Raw genomic sequence first — 22,924 nt, forward strand, 5'->3', positions numbered from 1 at the left:
CGTTCACTATTAGTAATGACTTTGTGTTTTATTTAAAAAGAGAAAAATAAATCATTTGGACCAAATCATTATGACGTTGTTTTAATAGTTGTGTTATTAATAAGAATTATATATTTATTATTTTCATTATATTTTAATAGGAAAGTACTAAGTAATTGTAATAAGAATCTTCCAATTTCTTGTCCGTATCACGTTGTCCAAATTCCATTTCTGAGACGATGTGTACCAACTTAGCCTTCAGAGTGAAACGAATATGTATGCTGAATTCCAGTAGAACTCCAAGACTAATTGGCATTAATGTCCTAAGGCGATTGAGACAACTGAAATCGAGTATAAGTTTCCTAATGTTTCATGAGAAGTTACCCTGATATGTTTGGAAATATTCGTGGCACTTTTATTTGATAGACTCACACAACAATATTTGAACCTATTTGTGACTGTCTGATAAATTTGAAAACCTTTGTTCGTTTACATTATAAAGTTAAAAATACTCAGAAATAATCTGAAACGAAATCGTGATAAATTAGGATTTTGCCAACTTTCCTATATAATACATTTAGAATTAGGAATTCGGTGCACGTTACCTTTGCTCTATATGTTCTATTTGTGTTCTTTAATTTTGCGCGCTAGTGCCTCCCACCGCGCTGTTGCCAGAAAACTCATTAGACAACATTTATCTCAATGGGAGTTGTTGTATAAAATATTGTACAACTGGAAATTTGTACAATATTTTATCTTTTTCCTATTTTTAGAGGACCTTTACACACATTTTTAAAATACCAATATGAATCTGGTACGATTTTCATGATACTGGTATCTCAAGCAATGAATTCGAGATCGATTCCCAGCAGGTTTCTTGTTTTAGGACTAAATTGTTTACATAGAGCCGTAATCACAACCCTAGAATATGACGTTTAGACAGTGCTTAAGACATTTTAGAACGTTTCTGTCTGTCGCTTCTCAGAAAAGATTTTATTTGTGATGTACTGACACTGGCAGCTTTACTTTATCCGTTTTCATGATCGATTGCTGATCGATTTTCCCCACAACTAAAGGAGGCCTGAAGCATACATGTTCCTCCGCATGCTTGTGTATTTTCTTTTGACAATCATTCAATAAAGAATGTACTGTAATTTTTATTTTTAGCGTTTTCATGTATGTGTGTTCCAGTGGACACATATTAACCCTTATGAAAGAGACCTTTTTGTGAGAAATTCGCAATTAATAAAAAATCTCGGGTAATACAAAAAACATATGTCAATATAATTTCCACCATCTAATCCAACTACAGCTGATCAAGCCGTATAGTTGGAAACGAATCACACACAGCCAGAATTTTGTACATAAATATATGTAGGTGTGAGGTTCATTAAAAAATCAAGTTTATCTTTTTTGGAAACAAACTCATTTGTTCGCAGTTTTGCGCACTGCGACAAGGATTTTTCTCTCCCGAATGGCCCGTTCAAAGTTAAATTATTCCAGGATGTACGAACGAGTTGCCACGCATCTCGGTTTCGGATTTGTTTTATTTCGATTCACTTTCGCGGGCCGGACGATTGAGTTGATTTTCATCTGTCAGATCGGGAACAAGCCGCCGCTGTTGAATAGTAAACGCGCAATGAATTTGTTACGCATCGCTTGCTATTCGATGTCATATTTTGGCAGCTCTAAAACAGGATATAAAGAAGAGAGTAATCCTACTTGAGGGTAACATTAGTTATACATAATATATTACATATATGTTTTCTATTATACTTGACTCTATATAAAAAATATTTGGTTAGGAAACTGATGAATTTCATATAGATAATAAGTATTATGAACTTAGATTAATAGTCGGGTTATATTTAAAGTTTAAATTACTTTAGTTTTTACTAACTTTCACGAACCGTCGTTCGTCATCTTTTTGCTATCGTAAACTTGATGGAAATATCAAAGAATAAGCAAGTATATAAAATTCACAACAAGAATACCTCTCCTAGGACAGTTTAGGACTTATGAGTTACTCAGACTTCTTAAAGGCATATATAAAATAAGCGCCAAGAATTTAATTTGTCGTAAAGACAAGACAAACTATTTAAATTAATCAAGGGATACTGAGCAACGGTGGTATTATAAAGTTTCTGTTTATATTATCTAAGTAAACAACAACACTTTATGTCAACATAATTGGATTAAGCGAGCCTCAAAATTACTAAGTTACTGACTTGTTTTATAACTTGGCAAAGTAATTTGATCGTTCAAGTAGGAAAAATATATTTGGTTTTTATAAAAGTACTAAAAATAATTCAAGTTTTTGCATAACGTCGATCCAGATATGACATTTTGGCTATAATGCACAGTCTTATAATCACCATGTAAAAGTCCCTTATAATCCGTACTAAATGATTACACACTTTACACATCACTCCATTCTAGTAACAATACTAGTTATTGATATTATCAAAGCTAAATTTACAGGTGAAATTAACCTTAACCCTCAGTCCCTCAACTATTAAAAAACTTGATCATAAACTCCTTTGGGTACCTAATTTATAGGCTATCTCGACTATAAACCATCTCTAGAACATTCTACATTTATCCTAACGTGCCTAAATTAATTTCAGCTCGTGAACAAGTTCGACGAGCTACTGTTTACGAAAAACGACGAGAACTTTGTGGAGGCGTTCGCTATCTTCTGCGGGATGGGTATCCACAACACGCATATGTACGAGAAGGCCATCACCGCTATGGCGAAGCAGAGTGTTACGCTTGATGTAAGTATTATAGTTTAAACGTGGTAGAGCCCTTCCTGACTTGAGTGCGTAACACCATACTATATTAGGAGCTTAGTAATAGCGATACTAAGCGCTCTGGTTTGAATGGAGTGGTCATGCTGGGCCACTTTCTTGGGGTATTTCAAATCTTCACCGTAAATGAATTTGCTTGGCTTTCGTCATTAATTAATTATTATTTAGTACCAACTTCAATCTATTCAATTTTTGCTAACCAGAAGTCAACTTTTGGTAATTTTTAGGCAGAACGAGGAATATAAATAATAATACATGTTAATATGTAGCTATGAATTATAAAATATTATTTCGTTTTTATGGTTCCGATCGTAATTCTGATAATAGAAAAACATTCAACAAATGAATTTGATTTGATTAAATTTGATTAAATTGATTAAATTATGGGATTTCAAATAAATGCACTTCAACTGCCAAAATTCAATTATTACCATTTCAATTGGTATTCTGCAGTTAAGTCGTTAGCACAGATATCATTGCCAAGATATTAGGCGATGCAGTTGGTAGTTTCACTGCAAAACCCTTCAAATTACATACGATAAATATAATAGAAATCCACTGTGTAGTCACATTGTGTTTATTAAAGCTTTTTAAGATATCAGTATCGTTGTGAAAATTATTTTGAAATATTATTATAATATTATTTTGTTATAACAGTTTTATGAAACATTGGAAGTAAGACGCATACGTACTGATGATCTGAAATATAGTAATTTTAGTACCACTATTAAATTACACCTTGTGATGTAATTGTGAGAGCACCGTCACAGACATTGCTGCTTTCATGGGAGTTATTTTTATCGCGCATGTTCACGCCCGCTCGCGCATATTACACGTACTCATGAATTAAGCTGCATAATCTTAGCGATGCGTGTTTGCATGAAATCGTAGAATGAAAGTGACACGCGTGCAAGCGTTAACACGCGTGACAGGAAAAGCGACCGAAAGCTTTCTTAATATAATTTAAATTGTGGATGAATGATAGTTGGCTACATTGTCTACGTTTCAGGCTTATTATGCTTTAAGTAAATTTATTTAATTATGATGTTGGACGTGCTATGTCTTGCTGATATTTATGGTATATTTCTTCATTTTTCAGGTTCTAAGTTACCATGCGTCGGCATCAATAGACGATGCGCAACGGTTACGAGTAAGTTGAACTTAAAATATTTTAGCAATAAACTTTAGGGATACTAAAATTCTTAGTGTTCGCAAGTTTCTTATTAGGTGTTTTGGCTGTACTATTAAATAGAAAAATATGTAGTTTCCAAAGTCAAAGATCTTTATAATGCGCCCTTGGGTGTTTATGTTGAAATAAAAGTAGTTTTTGTGTTTGAATTTTTTTCAATAAACTTATTTCACGCTATAATAAACGGGGTGGTAAGACTTTCGCAATATTTAGAATAATTTTACCCTTTTATATTCAAAATATTTAGGAGTACATTATTTTGGCATGTTTTTGTAGTAACATTATAAAAAGGTGAGTTCAGTTATCTAACCTCGGAAAGGGTAGCATAGTTCAGTGGCACGAACGAAGTTAATTTGAAAAGTTAATTAATTGTAACGACGGATGAATTCCTCCTCACCTTAGGATGTTTGTGGCGGATATCCACGCACTAATGGAAATTTACCATCAAAAACGCAAAATATACATTTAAAAAACAGGAGATAATTATGTATTGTTGTTTGTTTGTCATTATCGTGGTAGGGTTTCGAGGGAAATTACAAGTGGGAAAAAAGTATTTGAGAATTTAAGAGTGTACTGACACGTGGGACTAAGATTTTCTTTTTTTTATATTTAGAATTTTCTGTACTCCGTCATGCTGCTACCAAGCAAATGTAACTTTTCACATAGGTGCCACCGCCTCACGTCCTGTATACTTTTTACTTCTTCTACATTAGAAAAAAGTTACTCTTAACAACCAATTCTATATCCTACTGCTGGGTCCCATAAACAGTGAAAGACTGGAGCATACTTCACTATGCTACTCTTATAAAACTGCATAGCAATAGAGAGCTCGTTCAATAGAATAAAGTTCAAATAACTTAACCTAACCCAACTCACTCTTTGTTTTCAGACGTTAAAGATCCCATCGTCAGTTTACTTCAATCTCCACGAGCTAGCGTTCGACGACATCGACATGACGGACGACGACACACTCCGCGCCTGTCTCCGCATGTTCCTCGATCTGGACTTCGTGGAGCGGTTTCACATAGATTACGGCGTGCTCTGCCGGTGGTTGCTCAGTGTTAAGAAGAATTACCGCAATGTAACGTACCACAATTGGAGACACGCGTTCAACGTCGCTCAGATGATGTTCGCGATTTTGACTGTAAGTAGTTTTTTATGCTTTTTGATGGTTTCGCCATCTTTAAACTTGTTAGTGGTGTAGACAATATCGTGAGATCTGTAAGAAATTTTACCTACTTGGGGATTTTCCGTAAACTTAAAGATATTTAAAGAATATAACAGAACACTTCGTCACATATCTTCTGGTTTAGTCATGTGATATCATATGACACATAGGTTTTGTCTGCACACGAGAAATTCCTAGTTTCGGGTATTTCCTTATTCGGATTACTCATGGGCGTCTTGTCTTAGAACTGTCATGTCTTAGAACTGTTTTCACTAAAATTTAGTTACACTAGCTATTTAATAGTTACGTCAGATTAGATCAGATACGCATCTGAAACTTTGGAAAGACAAGTTGATACTACTATAAATCAATGCAAATGATGTAAATTATGGTATCGTTATGATAGTTTCAATTGATCGATTTCAGGAGACGCAGTGGTGGAAGATCTTCGGGGAGCTGGAGTGTCTCGCGCTGATCATCGGCTGTCTGTGCCACGACCTCGATCATCGGGGGACCAATAACTCCTTTCAAATCAAGTGAGTATCGTATCTTTGATATATTTTACAGAAACAAAATTTATTAAGACTTGTTTCGATAAACGCAGGTAAACTGATTATCGGCATATTTCAAAATATTTAAAGTCGAGCACATAAATGAAGAGATGCTATAAAATATTGATCTATACTTTAGCAATAGTAATAAATTAATAATTTCTTCTCCTCTGATGAACCTCATACTAGGATTCTTTGATCCTAAAATAGAATTCAAATTCACGTTATAATTGCATCGATCACAAAAACTGCCACTTGTTAGTCCTAGATTATAGATAACACGAGATCTATATTATATGTATGCATATTATTGTAAACATCTAGAGTCACGTGAACGTGGTAGAACCCTTTGTGGTTCGACCCCGGCAGCACCACTGCCACACCTATTTCTGCCTCATAACAGTAGTGTGGTAAGGGAAACATACTTTTCCGAGACGTTCCAGCTTAGTCCAGCTTAGTCCTCTAAAAAGATAACATTTTCAACGTTCTTGTGTACAAAATTACTTCATCACCAATTTGTTATAAATTCCAGGGCATCATCACCGCTCGCCCAGCTCTACTCCACGTCAACGATGGAGCACCACCACTTCGACCAGTGCCTGATGATCCTGAACTCGCCGGGCAACCAGATCCTGGCGCACCTGTCCTCGGAGGACTACGAGAGGGTGGTCAAGGTGCTCGAGGACGCAATACTGTCCACCGACCTGGCTGTGTATTTTAGGTGAGTTTACCATCTTATACTTTGTTTATTATAATGCTGATCGCTAGGTCATCTTTAAATTTTAAACTTGGAAAAGTTCAAAAGAACTTAACAAAATATTGACCCTTTTAAAGAATTTTATGATATAATTTTTGAAAGAAAAGAGTATGTAAGCTACATGATTAAAAGTTCTTACTGCCGTCCATGGGCGTTAGTGGTCAATCACAAACAGTATTTAAATCTATTAAAGTCGGCCACGGTGGCCAGGCTGAGAACTAAGTTGGAATGATACGTGCATCTATATGTCACTTACCACATCGTTCTCTTTAAGTCCAGCAAACTTTCAAAAATCGTGAGAACACCTGCATGCCTGAAAGTTCCCTAATAAGTTCTCAAAGTTGCATTAGGTCTAACAATCTACATTTGATTAAACAGAAATTATACTCTACGTCTTTTTTTTCACTTTGAGACAAAACCGGCGCCCAGAAAGCGGACAATAATTGATCGATGATGATTTTTGTTTCCAGTAAGCGCAAAGCCTTCATCGAGGCCGTGAGTGAAGAACGTTGCGTGAACAGCTCATGGGGTGATTGTAACGCGAAGCGCGGCTTGCTGCGCGCGATGCTGATGACGGCGTGCGACCTGGCCGCCATCACCAAGCCCTGGCCGGTGGAGCGCCGCGTGGCCGCGCTGGTGGCTGGGGAGTTCTTCCGCCAGGGGGACCTGGAGAGGCATAACCTGAATCTTACACCTATCGTAAGTGTACACTGTCGGCTAAGTTACTTTAGATTCTTACTAATTAGAAGCTGCAGACCTTGCCATCGTCAAGTTCTGATCGGTGAAGCGGCGTGTGGCAACCCTACCTACTAACGCCATCATTAAAGTTTCTAATAAAACCAGTAATTCCGGACATTGTCAAACAGCCCCAGGGTGGTAAAGTGGCGTGCGGTAGCCCTAATCGGCGAGCAATTCTTATATATTGGTTTTGACGGCATGATATGGAGATACACGATAATCTTGTCCCCGTCGTAAGTATGAATCATCCTCGGGTCAGCAACTTCATCCAAAGCTTGCCATTTGAGAGGTAATTTTATCGTGGAAGCGAGGGTTGCTACAATCGCGCGGGAGACGTTGCAGACTTTACCATTATCAAATTCTGGCCTGTAGAGCGGCGTGTCGTATATCTACTCGCCAACGAGTTCTACTGGTAAGGCGTCGCCTGAACTGTGATCTCATCGAAAATGTCTTTAATATAAATCTGCAATTTCCTGATATCGCTTCAAAGGCCTTCTCCATAAAGCGGTGTGTGGGGTGGCCCCAGTCAGCTAGTTTGTATTATGAAACTTGGCACTATTATCTCGGTTTAGCCCAAATAGTGCCCTGTCAATCGCCTATATTGAGTTAATTTTGATAACTTTTATTTTTCAGGACATTATGAACAGAGATAAGGAAGATGAACTCCCTGCTATGCAAGTCAAATTTATCGACACTATCTGCCTTCCGATTTATGAGGTAAAACAATATTCAAATATTTTATCCTAAATATTATTCTAACGCTTATAATTTCCGAATTATATTTCAGATGCTAAAACAATTCTTTAAAACGTTGTTACAATTATTATTTAGACGTTAAAAACATGCATAATGCGTATCCTAAAAGTATTTTTTCAAAGTTAGAATAGACGATTCTGTAACACACGCAATACATAAAAAATCGGTTGTCTGTAAAGTCGGTTTACTGACTATAGTTGAACGTGACAACGTCATATGAAAATACTGATGGAATGGTTGCAAGTAGGAGAGAGACAGATGTCGAACGCTGCCGAACGCTTAGGCCGATTGAGCCTCTTTGTCGCTTGTTCCGCGCTCTCGCTTGCACTTCAAGCCTTAAATGGAACGCCTCAGAGCGAGGTTACGCCGCATGAGTCATGTTTTTTGGTGCGTGCAGCCGGCTCCATCGAATTATAAGACGTTGTCACGTCAAAAGTTAGCATAATATAGTTGGTACGTTAAAAATGTTATTACTATAATAAAGTATCAATTTTAACAGGCATTCGCGGTACTGTCACCGGCTTTACAACCGATGCTTGATCGAGTGAAAAGTAACCGAGCTCACTGGATCGACCTCGCCAACAACGACAACGGCGAGAAGTTCGACTACTCGCTCGACAAGGACCACTTACAGGAGAAGAATGACAAATCGAGCATTGGCTCGCAGAACGTCGACGATACGGAAAACACTTACGAAGGCGACAGCAGCGGTGCAGTCAGCCTGTCCTCGGAGACTAACTCGAAGTACGACAATCTCGAAAACCCAGTTGTGGGGCTGCTTTGCAACAACGTGCTCGCGTTGCCGAGGGATCCGAAGATCTGTCACTTGAACGACTTAAATTGACTTAAGAGACATTACAGTGAGTCATGTGTATCGCTTTGAAGCGTATTGCGTCCAAAAACCTCATTTCTTACGCCAATAGAGAAGCAACGTGTCAAACGTAGTTCCCGGTTTCGTTTTTGATATGCGTTTATTACGGAGTGTACCCTGTAGCGTCGAATGCGCTGTGCGTACTTAGATAGTACAGTTTTTTATTTTTTTTTGTAATGTTTACGTTTTCTAAAGGTTCCTATTGGCCGAAATGGAGGATTTGTGAGCGTTTAATGTAACCAGCGGTGAATGTGCGTAGTAACAGAGTTGTGTGATATTTGTGTAGTATATTACGATAATATAGACGATTTAGTTGAATTTTTGTAATTCGTTTAAAGCAAGGCGAACCCACTCGTACATATGTATGTAACGATACGTTGAATTGTCGGGAGCGTCGCTGAATTATTTTTATATACTTCACTACGTAGCTTTACGTTTTAATAATGAGAATCCAATGTGTATATAAGGCTTAACTCACACGGACGTTTATTTTTCGATAAAAAAATATAAGAAACCTAAAAGGTATAGTATCGTGTAGACAACGCTTACACTTCATGTATAACTTGTTTCAATCAATATTGTAATTCTAAACGACGGTATTCCTGTCTACCTCTCGCTCATTCCCTATGTGAGCGAGTAATGACATACATAAAGCCGTTATTTCTGATTACAATATTTATGGAAACAACTTACACCTACTGACTTGTCAATATAGTAAGTCTATCAATACTTGTCTATATTGAAATAATACCATTATGTTAACACACTAGGTACAGTGGTGACCTCTGTCGGTAAAAATTGGCAGTCTTTCTACAATTTTAAAGATATTTCTTAAAATACGTAACGCATTACGTATTTTCCTAAAATTGACTTACGTCCGAGTCAGTTATCACCAAATGTCCCTTGAATTACTTACCTCATTTTTCTATTCCTATTACATGAAAGTTTTTCGTGTGTGTCGCTAGTTTTGGTATCATTTAAGATACGTTTACACTAATGTTAATAAACTGATAATTTTCTCTTTGTCTCGTTCCGAATATTATGTAACCACAAACACATCAGGGCCTAACTGTCGTGACACGTAGAAAATAAATGACCAATGTACCAAAAAATGTTATATGCTAGTTAAGATCTATTGTATTGAAATTTCATTTCGAAACGCTATAAACATCATGAGATTTTTATTAATAACTGTAAAATAATGGAGTAATTATACAGTTGGAAATTTCTTTTTATATTACGACTGACAGTTAAGTGACATTGACAGATAAATGCCACAGAAATGTGACAGATTCGTTGGTACAACATTTCGTGGTTAAGTTTGAATATCGTATGGTACGTATTTTTTGTCTGGCTTCAAATCTTTACACAAAGCGTTCTGATTTATTCCCGTTATTAAAATTTACCTATCCAATATGTTGCCTACCAGATGATTTGTCAATTTCTTACAATTTATCAGAAATTGTTAAATTTCGATGTCTCTTTGGCAAAAGATTGATAGATAGCACCAGACATCTAAACTATAATCTTATCGTAGGATGTGATGTCAAATTTCACTGTCAGTCTGAAATATTTTCTATAATATTATTGCAAGTATCATCAAAAGATCGAAATATATTTTATGTCATTTGTCTGAACACACTATCTACTTAGGGTTGATAAGTATGACAATATTCAGATTTTGCTAAAAACTTATTTTTATTCTTGAAAGGGTTCATTTACAGTAAATGATTTTTAAGGTATTTTAAAACTTCTCTTTTTTTGTAAAAATATTCTTTAGTTACTTTGGTTTTTTAATATCGCTAAACTGTGTTGCGTTTCAAATATTGCACGAATATTTGTATGTCGACAATAAAAAATACAAATGTTAACCGCACAACAGTACTTGTAAATAACAAAATGTATTATTGTATCTTTTGGTAAGTACTTATTATATTTCGAGTCCTATGTTGTCACAATAGAAATAATACGGAACATTTGCCTCGCGACAGCCATTTTATTAAGACAGTTAAGTCCCGAACACTATCCATTCCAGTTAAAATTGATCGTACCAAAACGTAGTTTTTATGTCTTAACAATAAAATATTTCACGTGTCAATTAATATTTTTAATCTGAATATTCAATCAACTTTATTATTCGCAGAGATGTTATATTTGTCTAGATTTTGCAGTTATTAATATAGATTGTTTATGAAATTGTGAATGTACGGGGGCAAGTTATATGGAGACATAAAATGATGGCGGGGAAAGTAACGGCCTGTTCACATTAGGTCGTTCCAACAGTTTCCATGGCATTCGTAAACTGCCGCGTTTTGGTGTTCACATTATAGTGACGATCAGTCTGACACAAATTGAACAAAACCTGCGTTTATCGCTGTGTGTGAACAGCAAGACCAGGCAGCCAGTTGAACCATATAACTATCGGGCCTTAGCAATCGACTTTATCAATAATCAATCTATACAATGTTAACTACCATTTTCGATCTTGGGTAGGCAATATATTGATAAATTGATCAGTAATAATGGACCCTAATGTGAACTTTTGACATTGTGCTTGTTAGTCTAGACATATATAATATCTTTGCTTACTCATTGATCTGAAAAACGTGTTTATTTAAAAATAAAACGTTTTAATATTTTCCTGTACAAAAGGAAATGTATCGCTATATTGAATAACGCTTTGAATTTTAAAATTGCATTACATTCGTCGTAATATCGCCTTAAACGTTCGGTCGATTTTCCTCTAACAAGATTATGACCAATTGTTCCATTACAAAAGATATAAATAAAAAATATTTTCTAATTGGAATAATTCTCTCTATAAGATTAGATATTTACATTAAAAAATCTCAAATTAATTGTGGTAAAGAAATTATGTACAACGTTAATTTTAAGATCGATGTAAGTATTATTAGAAAGTAATTAGAAAATTAATAATTGTAATTCACGAAATGACGAGTTGTATGGTGTGTGAATAAATATGGAGGTTGTTTTGTTCCAAACAAAAATGTTATTTATTTATGATTAAACAAATTTTGAAATATAACTGCTTTTGTTTTATTTCCTACCCAAAACTCTTTTATTAATAATTGATCTGTCCAATGTTTTGCTTACCTTATTGGAAACAGTGATTATTGTACAATGGGCGTTAATATAGTAGGAGATTTTTTATTTTGACTTTAACTCGTCTGTTTAAGTATTTTTAAAGAGTTGTTGCTACAAGAATGTGTTTCAAAAATATTAAGCTAATTCCATTATTAATTTATTTGAATATGTTTAAAAGTTTAATATGTAGCATAACATGTTTAAAACGTCGAAAATGTAAACAGAACATTGAAATTTGTACGTACGTGTCTCAACAAATCTAGTCAGATACAAAATTAATTTACTGGATCTATAAATTTTATCAATATGAATAATCACAACCTACTTTCTAGAAATCAACTGTGTGAATCTACCCACATGTGGTAAATCATGTCTTATGGACAAAATTACGGACTTCTTGTGGACGACATTGTATAGCGCAACGTACAGTAGCCTACCTTTATTATCGGTAGAGTGTAACGGGTACTCTAGTCTAATTGGCACTTATTAAGATAAAGCAGTAGAGATTAGTATTGATTACTTATTACATCCTTTATCGAGACAGACAGTGTGATAGATCTTTATCGATTTCAATCACGCCCGTTATACTATAAAAAAAAAACCTTGCAACATTCAAATTACTACGAGAATTTAAGAGGTGAAAATAGATTTTCAGTGGCGAAACACAAATACCTACAGCTTTGTTTACGAGTATATTGATAAAACTGGACGCCCACGATCGAGTAATTGCAGGGTAAGTCGAATTTTTTTACAAGTATGTCACGTTGGGCCGAATCTTTCATTTTGTGGCACAACATAATTTAATAAGTACAGTTACGAAAAAATAAGTAGGCAATTTATACAGAGAACGAAAACAAGCGCTTGACTAAAAATACCAGTATTGCGGGTCTGTCCGACGCGGCAACTGTCGTATTTTCGTATCCACGACATTTTGTAATTGGTCAGATGAGACATTAAGCGAGTGCAGTGACATTTCGTTTGATTTTATGTTATTTCACCTTCAAATCTGTCAACTTTATTACAAGCGTAAGTTTTTATCTTCCTGCTACATTTAATTAAAATTAAAAATGCCTCTAGTAGACATCACCAATCCGGCTATAATAAAATTTCTAATTGAGAATTATGAAAAGGAAAACCGTCTTCGTCTCAATTGGATTCATAAGCACAAATCACAGATACAGGAGGCTGCGACGCTTACCAGGGAACCGACTAACTACTTCGAGCACGACGTCATCGCTCACAACATGATCGGGGGTATGGCAACAATAACAAGAGACCACATCGTCGCCGGGTACAACCGTCGAAAGACGCCGATTCGTGACGGTACATTCATACCGGGCGTCAAGCATTTGCGTCACGGGCATTCCATCGCAGATATCGGTCTGGGCGATCCGAAAGTCGATCCAAGACTGAGCAGACCGGATACGGATCTGTCCATCGACCCGATCATGCGGCCCGTTGACCCGAAATTGACGGAGGTGATATACAAGTCGAAACCGGAATTCGGTAAAGACCAGTACATGATCAAGCGGTCCAAGGAATGGCCGGAGAAGAAGTACTATTTTTCCGAATGTAGTAACTTCGATTACGGTTGGCGTATGAGGGATAGCGAGTTACGTCAGAAACCAGAGTTTGGTAGGTGCTGGCATCTGATGAGAGCTCTCCGAACTAGAGTAGGCCCGCAGCCGGATCCCCATCACTACAAAGCCTCTGAACCACCCGGCTCTACCAAGTGTGTCGCTATGTAGAGTTCACTTAATGTTTTTATAGTTGTGATATTTGAATTTCGTATTAATGATATTATTTTTAACAATATAGCTACTCGAAAACTTTATTCGGTATTGTTTTGAATAGTAATTTTTCGAGTGCAAAGATAGAATTATATTTATGTTGTATTATAGATATGGTTTTAATTATTGACTTCATTTTATGAAAATGATAGGTACATAGAAATTAAAAAAAATCTATCAGAAATTGATAAAGTAAAGTAAGTTTTAAAAATATAAAGAGATTTATAATAGAAATCGTATATTTGAATCGCAATAATGTCTTTTGTACAGAGCATATTTTGCTTTGAATTCCAGTCACTACACTACAATATTTCGTACACTTCAACGTTACATTTTACATTTTACGAAAAAAATAATCAAGACCCTTATTTCGAAAGCCTAGTGTGACCTAGGCAGTAGGTTAGCAGTCTGCCCTTGCCCAGACGGTCTATTTTTAAAAAGTAGCTCAAGAAGCTCCAATTCAAAACCGTTTCCATCAATAACACTGCGCATGACACACCCCGAAACATTTTGCTCTTTTTGACAGTGAGAAGTCAGAGGGGGATGGCTGATAACCTGACTAGGGTTCGCGCATGCGCCCTGCTTATTTTTAGGGGTGAAAATGTAGGGTCCGAGACGTGTTTCACGCTATAACGTAATACGCACCAGGTTTGGTGCCAAATCCCAAATTGTAGAACGATGTAAAATCTATACAAATGAAACTTTTACATATTCGTATTGCATTTATTTTGAACTGAAGCTGTTAGCTTTAGGTTAATAGTGTAAATATTAGATAATGATAGCAGTTAAGGTTTTTTAAATAGTTAATTATTTCGTTTTACGCGCTAATGTGTGGTGCTCGGTTGTAATCAGTGTGGTCCTGAATGCGCATATTTGAAACCGTTGTAAGTATTAACTTGATAACTTTTTTGTAGTATTGATTTTATTAAATATTAACTAGCTGATGGGCATCACACGTGGCTCGTTGGTCACCATACTTGTTGTAATGGATTTGGATTGAATATAAATCGTATTTCAGTAGATTAGGGAACTTATTAATTACATTAATTTAATTCCATTTGCATGTTTCCTGCTCCGGGTTTAGATGTTTTTAATTTGTGATTTTTTACGTTATTTGTATCTAAAACAGAATTTTAGGTAAGCTTGGAGTATGAGAAATGTTTTATGTTTTATCCTTAGTTAGTAAAATACTTATTAAAGGTTATATATTTATTTTGATTCGCAAAAACAATCTATAAGTAGAACAATAACCCGTAACTAACAACGTACTCACTACGTGTCATTCATAAATTACTCGTATTAACCATTTTGAGCGGCGTGTGCAATTACGAGTCGTTTGAACTATATTCTAATAAGTCTAATAACCAACGGCCAGACTTAGACATACATACAATACTCAACATAGCATATATGTTCTACCTGCAGTCATTTCTGATCAGGGGGCTTACGACCATCTTTAAAAAACCATCATTGTTCAGGAAAGTTTTATTTGAATAATGCATCAATATTATTTTGTTTCGTACCACGACCTCCTTAAAACAGTAAAATATTCCGTCATACGCAGTTGAACAAACTTAAACCCTTATTCATTTTTCGCTTATCCATTGTATGAAACCAACTGAAATTGACATATTTTGCTTAAAAAGTTAAAATTCCTGCAAAATAAGAGTAACTAAATTCGACCGACATAGTACAAAACTGCTTATTGTAATATTATAAAAATAATCTTACTTTAACGAGGTACGAAATTTCAATGTATGATTAAAATAATATTGTTTTAAGAGATGGTAGTAACCCCCAGGTTACCTGCTCTCGTTGAATACTTAAAATACTATCGCTAGTAGCATCGACCGGACTGCGTAATTTGGGCAATTAGGTGCAGTCAGACATGATAAAAGGTATTCTGTATAGGTACGTGATACAATATTGAATGTATGTCGTTAGGATATTAATATTTTATAAAGGAACAGAAATGGTAACGTTTTATTACGTCTAATTATAGAAATAATAATCAACCTTATTTCAATTTCAGATAATTATTAAACGCGAAATTTTGATTCAGCGTAATCGTATCGTATGTATTTCAATTCTCAGATAATAATGATTGTGTTTTTTGTATACTTTTAGCACTCACAACAGAATTTGAATGGAAAGAACTAATATTTAAACAATGTTTTACGTAAGAAAAATAATTGTCAGTTTTTTTGAGTATGTTTTTAAAGCTTTTAAATATATTTAATTTAAATTATTTAATAATGTTTAATAATACGTAGATAAATATTAAAAGTTTTTGTCTTTATTTTTTTTCTAGAAAATTAGATGTTTATGTATGAAATTAAAAGTAGGTACTGGCATGATAGAATTATCCATGAATTTTGCTTACTTTTTCTAAAGAAGAATCATAGACACCTCTGTCACTTTGATTTTGGCGTACTGTCGAATAGACAACTTATAACAAAGCACCTTATAAACCGCGAAATACCTTCTGTCATCATGTTTTCTGTTATTAGATAAAAGTGTTGCACAAACCAAAATTGAATCAGAAATGAATTGGGAAGTTCAAGAAACTTTCTTGTTTTAAAAGGAAAAGATAAATGGTAAAAATATTTTATTATCTTTGTGGAAAAATCATTACAAATATGCAGTGTGGTATTATAAGTTTTGATGTATTCTGATTTGAAGGCTTTGTGAGAGACTGACAAGAGCAAAAATACCTATGAGTAGTAGTCTTGAGAGAGAACAAGAGCCGTTACTACTTAGTTTTCAGAGTAAGCATCGTATCGGTGGCAACATTAGATATAACTTCAATCTTATCTAGTGTTGATTACAGATTTCCACGGGCAGCAGTGGCCACTTGGCGTCACGTGGAATGCATGTTCGATGCCACTTCTTTATATAAAAAGACGGGGTTGTGTAAGATCTAGACAAAGAAAGTTATAACCTTTAATAAAAATATAACCTTTAATAAAAGTATAACCTTTGATTACTGCTTCTGGTTTCCGACCAAAATAATAATAGGAGTGTCGCTATCATCAATCAAAGCGTGGAACGATCCATAAAAGTCTGATAAAAATAGTTTTATTAGGTTCAGCCCTAATCAAAATGGCTTAGTAATTACGTACACTTCGACATAAAAGCCACCCCTACATCTACTTGCTTGAAGTGTTTGCTTCGCTTTTCAGAAAAATTGAACCCTTTTATTGAACACGCGGGGTAATTGCGACGTCATTTATTCATGTTTTTTTTTATTCCAGTTTTATTTTATTATCTTTGTCTATTGATATGTATAATATAATGTCTTTAAATGGACGTAATTATACGGAAACAATATGTTTATTTATTTTTGTGTCATTTGTAACTTGCGTAAAAAAAATTGCCGTAGGTGTTTCGCTGAATCGAATTTTGCCATATTTATATACATGATATTATGTAGTAAACAGATCACAGGTCACGTAAAAACGTTTTTGTTAATCCAATGGTTTTGAGCTCTTAGTCGCTTTTATTGTGAATCATATTAAAATGATAATAAGATTTAAGTTGGAATGCCTCATATAGGTACTTAAATTTGCTTTGTCTCAACCTCTTGTGTTGTATATTGCTTATCAGAGTTAGAAGGGTTAACGCCGTAATGAGTATTTTTCAAAAGGGTCAGTAAGGTCTTATATTGTTCAAAAATAATATCTGATCGTGGCCTGTAAACTTAGTATGAGTTCTTACGTTTTTACAAAAATGACTATTTTTGTTTACGTATTTCCCATACTATTCCAATCAGTTCTGATACAGTTCGCTAGGGGCGCTGATTGGAAATGTACGGGCAAATTCGTAAACAAATACCAAAACAATAATTTTTGTAAAAACGTAAAATTCATACTAAGGGTACTGAGTATTGCTATGGCCCGTGGGAAGCCAAAATTACTAGGCATTTACGTAATTATGCATATTATACAGGTATGTAATGTGCAGATAAAAAAAGAGATAATGTTTTTGTGTGTTTACGCTTACCATTTGTTTTTGTGATTGATATCATTCCTATTGTATTGTATTTACTGAATATTTGGTGCTGTATTACTGTTTGTTTTGGTGTTGGATATTATACTTCAATTTATTTTAACTCGGACTGTGTCAGCAGTTACACGCTGAACTGTATGTACAAATATAACTTATAATAATATATTTTATGGTACTGTTTCCCATATTGACAATATAAGGAAAGATATGTAGAACTAAGAGGCTACACATGTCATTCCTTATATAGTTTTAATATCCATTTTGTTATAAGTGCAATATCCTAGTTAAATCTCTTATACAAGTACTGTATTCTAAAACCATAAGTGATATATAAAGGATAACGTTGCTAGTGATGTGCATCTATCGAAAACATCGTGATATTTTCGTTCGTGACAATTACATTTCGAGTCGACAACTGTTTTCATAGTTTATTTATAACTGAAATGGCAATCGAGCTATTCGTATGCGTGTATTATAACAATAATGTGTGTAAACATTTTATAAACGATTACAAATTGTATTTACTGTGACCTCGCCATGATAGTAATTACAAAATAAACTAGTACACACTCTTATCGCGAAGTAACTACTAGTAAATAGTAGATTTCTCTGCACTTCGCACGTATAATGATTATATTTCGTATTGGTAGTGCGTTAATGAACTGTTTAATTTATGTTGTGCTTTGTTTAAAGGTTTGTAGCTGACTCTGCAACAACAAGCCACAATGTCAAAATGTGAGTATTATTTTTTCTTTACTAGAATAATTTTAACAGTGTTTTTCATGTGTCATAATTGCATCGTCTTAAATTAACAAGAAAATTAACACACCGATCAACAAAGTAAAAAAACGTTCAGTACATAGGTTATAATTAAAGGACTAATTAAACTTATTAAATACGTAAGTTTTACCTACTGCTCAATATTTTGTTTTCCTTTAAGGCTGTTGAATAAAAAAGATTTAAGTTTTTGTAATAATATCTTACTGTATTACTATTATACTAAATATGAATAACATTACATATCTTATGAAAAAATTATATAGATTATTTCTAAAACATAACCAAAATAATATGTACTTAAATATCGCAAAGTTTTCATGAAGTAAAACGTGATATTTTTTATTACCTTTGCTAAATACGCAAAAGGGGCAAAGGGCAAAATTATCAACGTATTTCTATGGTATCGTCGTCTCATATTGTTCTAAAATTAATGGAGTTGGGGAACAATAGCAGCTGCTTGCGTAAGACTTGCGAATTGTGAACTGTCCGGCTTCTCGAAGGAAGTGCTACTAGGGCTACTACTTCCCTCCCTTTGGCTCTGTGTGTGTGGTATAACTTTTGTAGGGAAGTAGTAAGTTGGTAGATAGAAAGTAAACATGTAGTAGTAGCATCTCACTATGTTGTCTATTTGTAAATTGATGGTTTGCCAGGTGGTATAACTAGTTTGGTGGAACCGGGGTGGTACGACCGCCACACCTATTTGTCGCGTGAAGTAGTAATGCGTTTGGTTGAACTGTTGTGGATGATCAGGAGTAGCAACTTGCCTGCTACCTTCGAGTAGACCAATTATTCTTTATGGAGCTGGTCACAGATGTCTACAGTGGAAATTACCGCCCAGGTAATGTCCACTTACCATCAGGTATAGTGTATGCTCATATGCTACTTCAATTTTATAGAAAATTGACTTTAATTCCACACAATGCCAATAGGCAATGGATTTCCAACATGAAGGACTAAGAATTTACCCATACTTATTTAATGAAATCGGCTGAGCTGGTCAAATAAGATTTATTTCTACGTTATGTAAACAGCGGCCGTAACACATTTTTATTATGTCCCGTAAAGGCCTATGTGGGAAGGATAGCGATGTATACCATCTAAAAAGTTTTATATTGTTCTTGCTACTCGTAGAATAGGTAGGTAGGGCAGTGATAGCGTCGTAAATGTACCACGTAGAGTTTACCCACCTTTAAAACCCCCTATATTAAAGGCATTTTTTGTTGAGGGTGTGAACCCTTCAAATTAAGTAAGTACAGCTAAAGAAATATGTGTTACGATATTGCTACTATAATTAATCCATTTAGCAGTGATAGCTTAGTGGTTAAGGAACTCAGTCTCCCGTCATTTCGGTTGGGGGTCCTAGGTTCAAATCCCAGGTACGCTCTGATTTATTATGTACGTAATTTTTACATACACATACACACACACACACATTCAAATATCGTTAGAAAAACTGCACGTCTCAGTGTTCGAAAAAAACCCGACGAACTTCTATCACTTCGCACTTGGCCAACACAGTGGACAATGGCTTAAAACTCATTTCTCTAAGAGGACACCCATGCCTAGTAGTATGACAGTAATATTTGACGACAATCAAACCATATTTTTATTATGTTCATTCTCAATCGGTTTGAAACGATTTTACCTACAGAAGAAACGTTGAATACAGTCGACTCTGCGTTGGTATAGTAATATTTTATTAGAGGCAAGGACCGAATTCGTAACGAAATGTAGTATCGTGTCGCATTGCGGCTCTTCTGTCTTATCAATTCAGGAAATCCGTAAAATATGTTCTCATTTCATATAGGTACATACTCGTAGATGGAGATGCGTCGAATTCGTTTATTTTTCAGCCCTTAAGTCCTTTGATGTTTTTTATGAAGTTACGATCAAGATAATTGCGTTTGATTTGTTTATTGCCGGTATTTTAACTGGTAGATTAATCTATCTTCCATATTACAATCTATTGCGGTACAACTGTATCTTTTTGTATCGAACTTTGGAAACTATCTGATAATAAGTAGACACTATAGAATATGAATCTTATCTTTTGTCACTCGCAGGCACGTTGCTAATCCTTTTGAGGGCTATGAAGAAAATCTTCGGTAAAGCAAATGATTCTTAACTACGGTGTGGCTCTTAACACCAAAACAGAGAGGACAAGGGTATCAGTAGTGTTCTTTTACCTAATATAGACATCGCATTAGTACTTGTTTAATGTAGGGTCGTCTATTGAATAACAAAATAAGAGTCAGTACTAACCAACAGCAAACGCAAAATTTAAACAGGTGCATCTATAAGCAAGTAATTTTAGTAAAAGTTTCTTATATTATAAAAATCTGCACTAAACTTTTTAGAAATAAATTCCCTTAAGGTTAATTGAAGCGTGTAACTTTGTAACCGTTTAATTATGGCAACAAAAATAAAACTACGAATATTTTATATTCATAAGGCACTAAATCGTTTGATTTACCAAATTGATTGCGGAACCCAGGATACAAGGTTTTTGCATGTTTAATAGTAATTCCCATATAGTTAATAGTCGATCGATATACCTGACTGGTATTTAATAGCGTAGGGTGAACTGAGTCATCATTTGTGTAGGGCACGAATAAGGGTACACATGGATATTTTAACATTATTTAAGGCAGGTGACGCGTAGAAGGTAAAAGTTTCTAACACATGTTTGTGTCTAACGCGGTAAATCGAATGTTACAGTATGTAAAATTATAAATAGACCATACTTCTTTTTGTTAAAATGTGTAGTTTAAAATCAAATTATTTATAAAATGTTTACAAGAGTATATTTATATGAGTAGCTATTTAATGTTTCGTCTTAATTACCGTACTATAAATGTAAAAGGGTTACAATGTAGCAGTTAATATAGGCATATAGACAGATATTTAAAAAAATGAATTAAATAAGTTGGATTTCGAATCCGAATCAACATCAACATATTTAAATATACATCTATATTTTTTACGAGATTACGTGCGAAATATTTTCAATGTATTGTAAACTGCCTATTAAGAGAACGTAAGGGCCTGAAAGTTCGCCATACATTTCTCATTGGTGTGCACAGTGCAATCTATGCTTGATCTTCTTGGTGGACTACGATCTCACTCTTCGCCCACTCTGAAATGCCTGCACCGTGAAGATTTGAGTACTTTTGGGAGCCAGTAATGAACTTTTGTATGTTTATAGATTATAGGCCTATTTCATAGATTCATTGTATATTTATAGATTATAGGCCTACTGCCAACTTGCATCTAAAGTCGATTAATCCCATAGCGGAAGTGTTATTAAAGTTGCGTCGGAATAACCGTTGCAGGAAATTGTCAGTGAAAATTGATTGAACGTTACATAGAGAGCCAGCCAGACTCGATCTGACTTTCCATACACTACTTTCTCGATACAGACTGATTAGATCATTAGATACGAGCTTCCGTGCGCGACTGTACTGTTGTAGCAGCCCTCGGATTATCAAATATTAGACAGAATCCCCATATATTTTGCAAACATAATGTAAGTACATAAGCCGTGAGTGTTAACGCGAATTTAAAATGTTTAATAATATCTTACTCATAGGTACATATTCCTGTTTGAAATCTATGGTATAAGATATAGCTTTTATCTGTTACTTGATTACTTGAGATTAGTGACTGAAAGATAATAGATGTACATACACAAGGGCTTACTCTCATTGGTTAGCAAATTATTTAATATAGTGAAATAATAAGTACAAATAAAAAACCCATCTGAATAATTAATGGAACATTAATTTAAATGCAAAGTTTAATGATCAATTTCAATTCCGTGGAAAGTTACTTTCACGAACCAATCAGAATTAATTCACATTAATGGACATAGTATGGACTAGATATCTTAATGAAGTCTGTTAAAAAGTCATCAATTGGTCACAATTCGTAAGTTCGTATCGTTCACCTCAATACAAGCGACGTGTACAATGTTCACACAAACTTGAACACAGATTACTCGTATCCCAATTACATGACGAAGGCCGCTCGACGGACGCAACTAATGTTTGTTTTCGCGATCGTCCAAAAGATTCGTTGGTCATTGCACTCGGTACAATTACAGTGGGAACCTCGCTGTCGGTCATCGTGGACCGTGCACCGGGTTTGTGGGTCACCCCAACCGGATCCGCAGCTACCGATACTACCTACATCGCTGGATGGATCTAGAGCTAGCGTGCCTGGAAGTGTTCGAATGTCATTGCCAAGTGGGTCGTGTGTTTCATGGTGAAGTTGCCAAGTTTTGTCTGTAGTTGGTATACATGGCATGTTATGAATTGTTTGGTGCTTCACGGTAATCGGGTTACGTGATAGATGCTGAACAAATTTGAGAAACTGGTACCTTTTGTCGGGTAGGATAAGCAATAGAAATTATATAAGGTTCCA

The 22,924-nt window shown here is 35.0% G+C and overlaps 3 protein-coding genes across 5 annotated transcripts in view; all 3 read left to right on the plus strand.

Annotated features, from left to right (window-relative positions):
- Positions 1-11,865, plus strand: part of Pde11 (Phosphodiesterase 11) — a 189,072-nt gene extending 177,207 nt beyond the window's left edge. Inside the window, exons 12-19 of the mRNA XM_073089035.1 lie at positions 2,607-2,756; positions 3,889-3,939; positions 4,868-5,122; positions 5,573-5,682; positions 6,230-6,418; positions 6,925-7,153; positions 7,826-7,909; positions 8,448-11,865. Coding sequence (XP_072945136.1) covers positions 2,607-2,756; positions 3,889-3,939; positions 4,868-5,122; positions 5,573-5,682; positions 6,230-6,418; positions 6,925-7,153; positions 7,826-7,909; positions 8,448-8,792 — 1,413 coding nt within the window. The 3' untranslated portion in view covers positions 8,793-11,865. The remainder of the gene's footprint in view (positions 1-2,606; positions 2,757-3,888; positions 3,940-4,867; positions 5,123-5,572; positions 5,683-6,229; positions 6,419-6,924; positions 7,154-7,825; positions 7,910-8,447) is intronic.
- Positions 11,866-12,811: 946 nt separating this feature from the next.
- LOC140753982 (long-chain-fatty-acid--CoA ligase 1) overlaps positions 12,812-22,924 on the plus strand; it is a 74,734-nt gene continuing 64,621 nt past the window's right edge. The window contains exons 1-2 of one of the 3 annotated variants that reach the window (XM_073088872.1): positions 12,812-12,950; positions 18,416-18,457. In XM_073088872.1, the coding sequence (XP_072944973.1) occupies positions 18,448-18,457 (10 nt within the window). In that variant the 5' untranslated portion in view covers positions 12,812-12,950; positions 18,416-18,447. Of the gene's footprint in view, positions 12,951-14,349; positions 14,599-16,201; positions 16,312-18,415; positions 18,458-22,924 lie in introns of those variants that run through there. The other 2 variants (XM_073088873.1, XM_073088874.1) reach the window with 2 other exon arrangements.
- On the plus strand, positions 12,944-13,824 carry LOC140753987 (uncharacterized). The gene has a single exon (XM_073088881.1). It carries the CDS (start codon positions 12,992-12,994, stop codon positions 13,670-13,672), a length of 681 nt encoding a protein of 226 aa, XP_072944982.1. The 5' UTR covers positions 12,944-12,991; the 3' UTR covers positions 13,673-13,824.

Source organism: Epargyreus clarus, unplaced genomic scaffold, assembly GCF_041222505.1.
Source record: "Epargyreus clarus isolate Ecla_fem2 unplaced genomic scaffold, WU_Ecla_fem_2.2 ptg000027l, whole genome shotgun sequence".
In the NCBI taxonomy this organism is placed as follows: Eukaryota; Metazoa; Arthropoda; class Insecta; order Lepidoptera; family Hesperiidae; genus Epargyreus; species Epargyreus clarus.

What these genes read in the sequence shown, in the direction of transcription:
- LOC140753987 (XM_073088881.1), top strand. Translation starts at nt 12,992, where the DNA reads ATGCCTCTAGTAGACATCACCAATCCGGCTATAATAAAATTTCTAATT.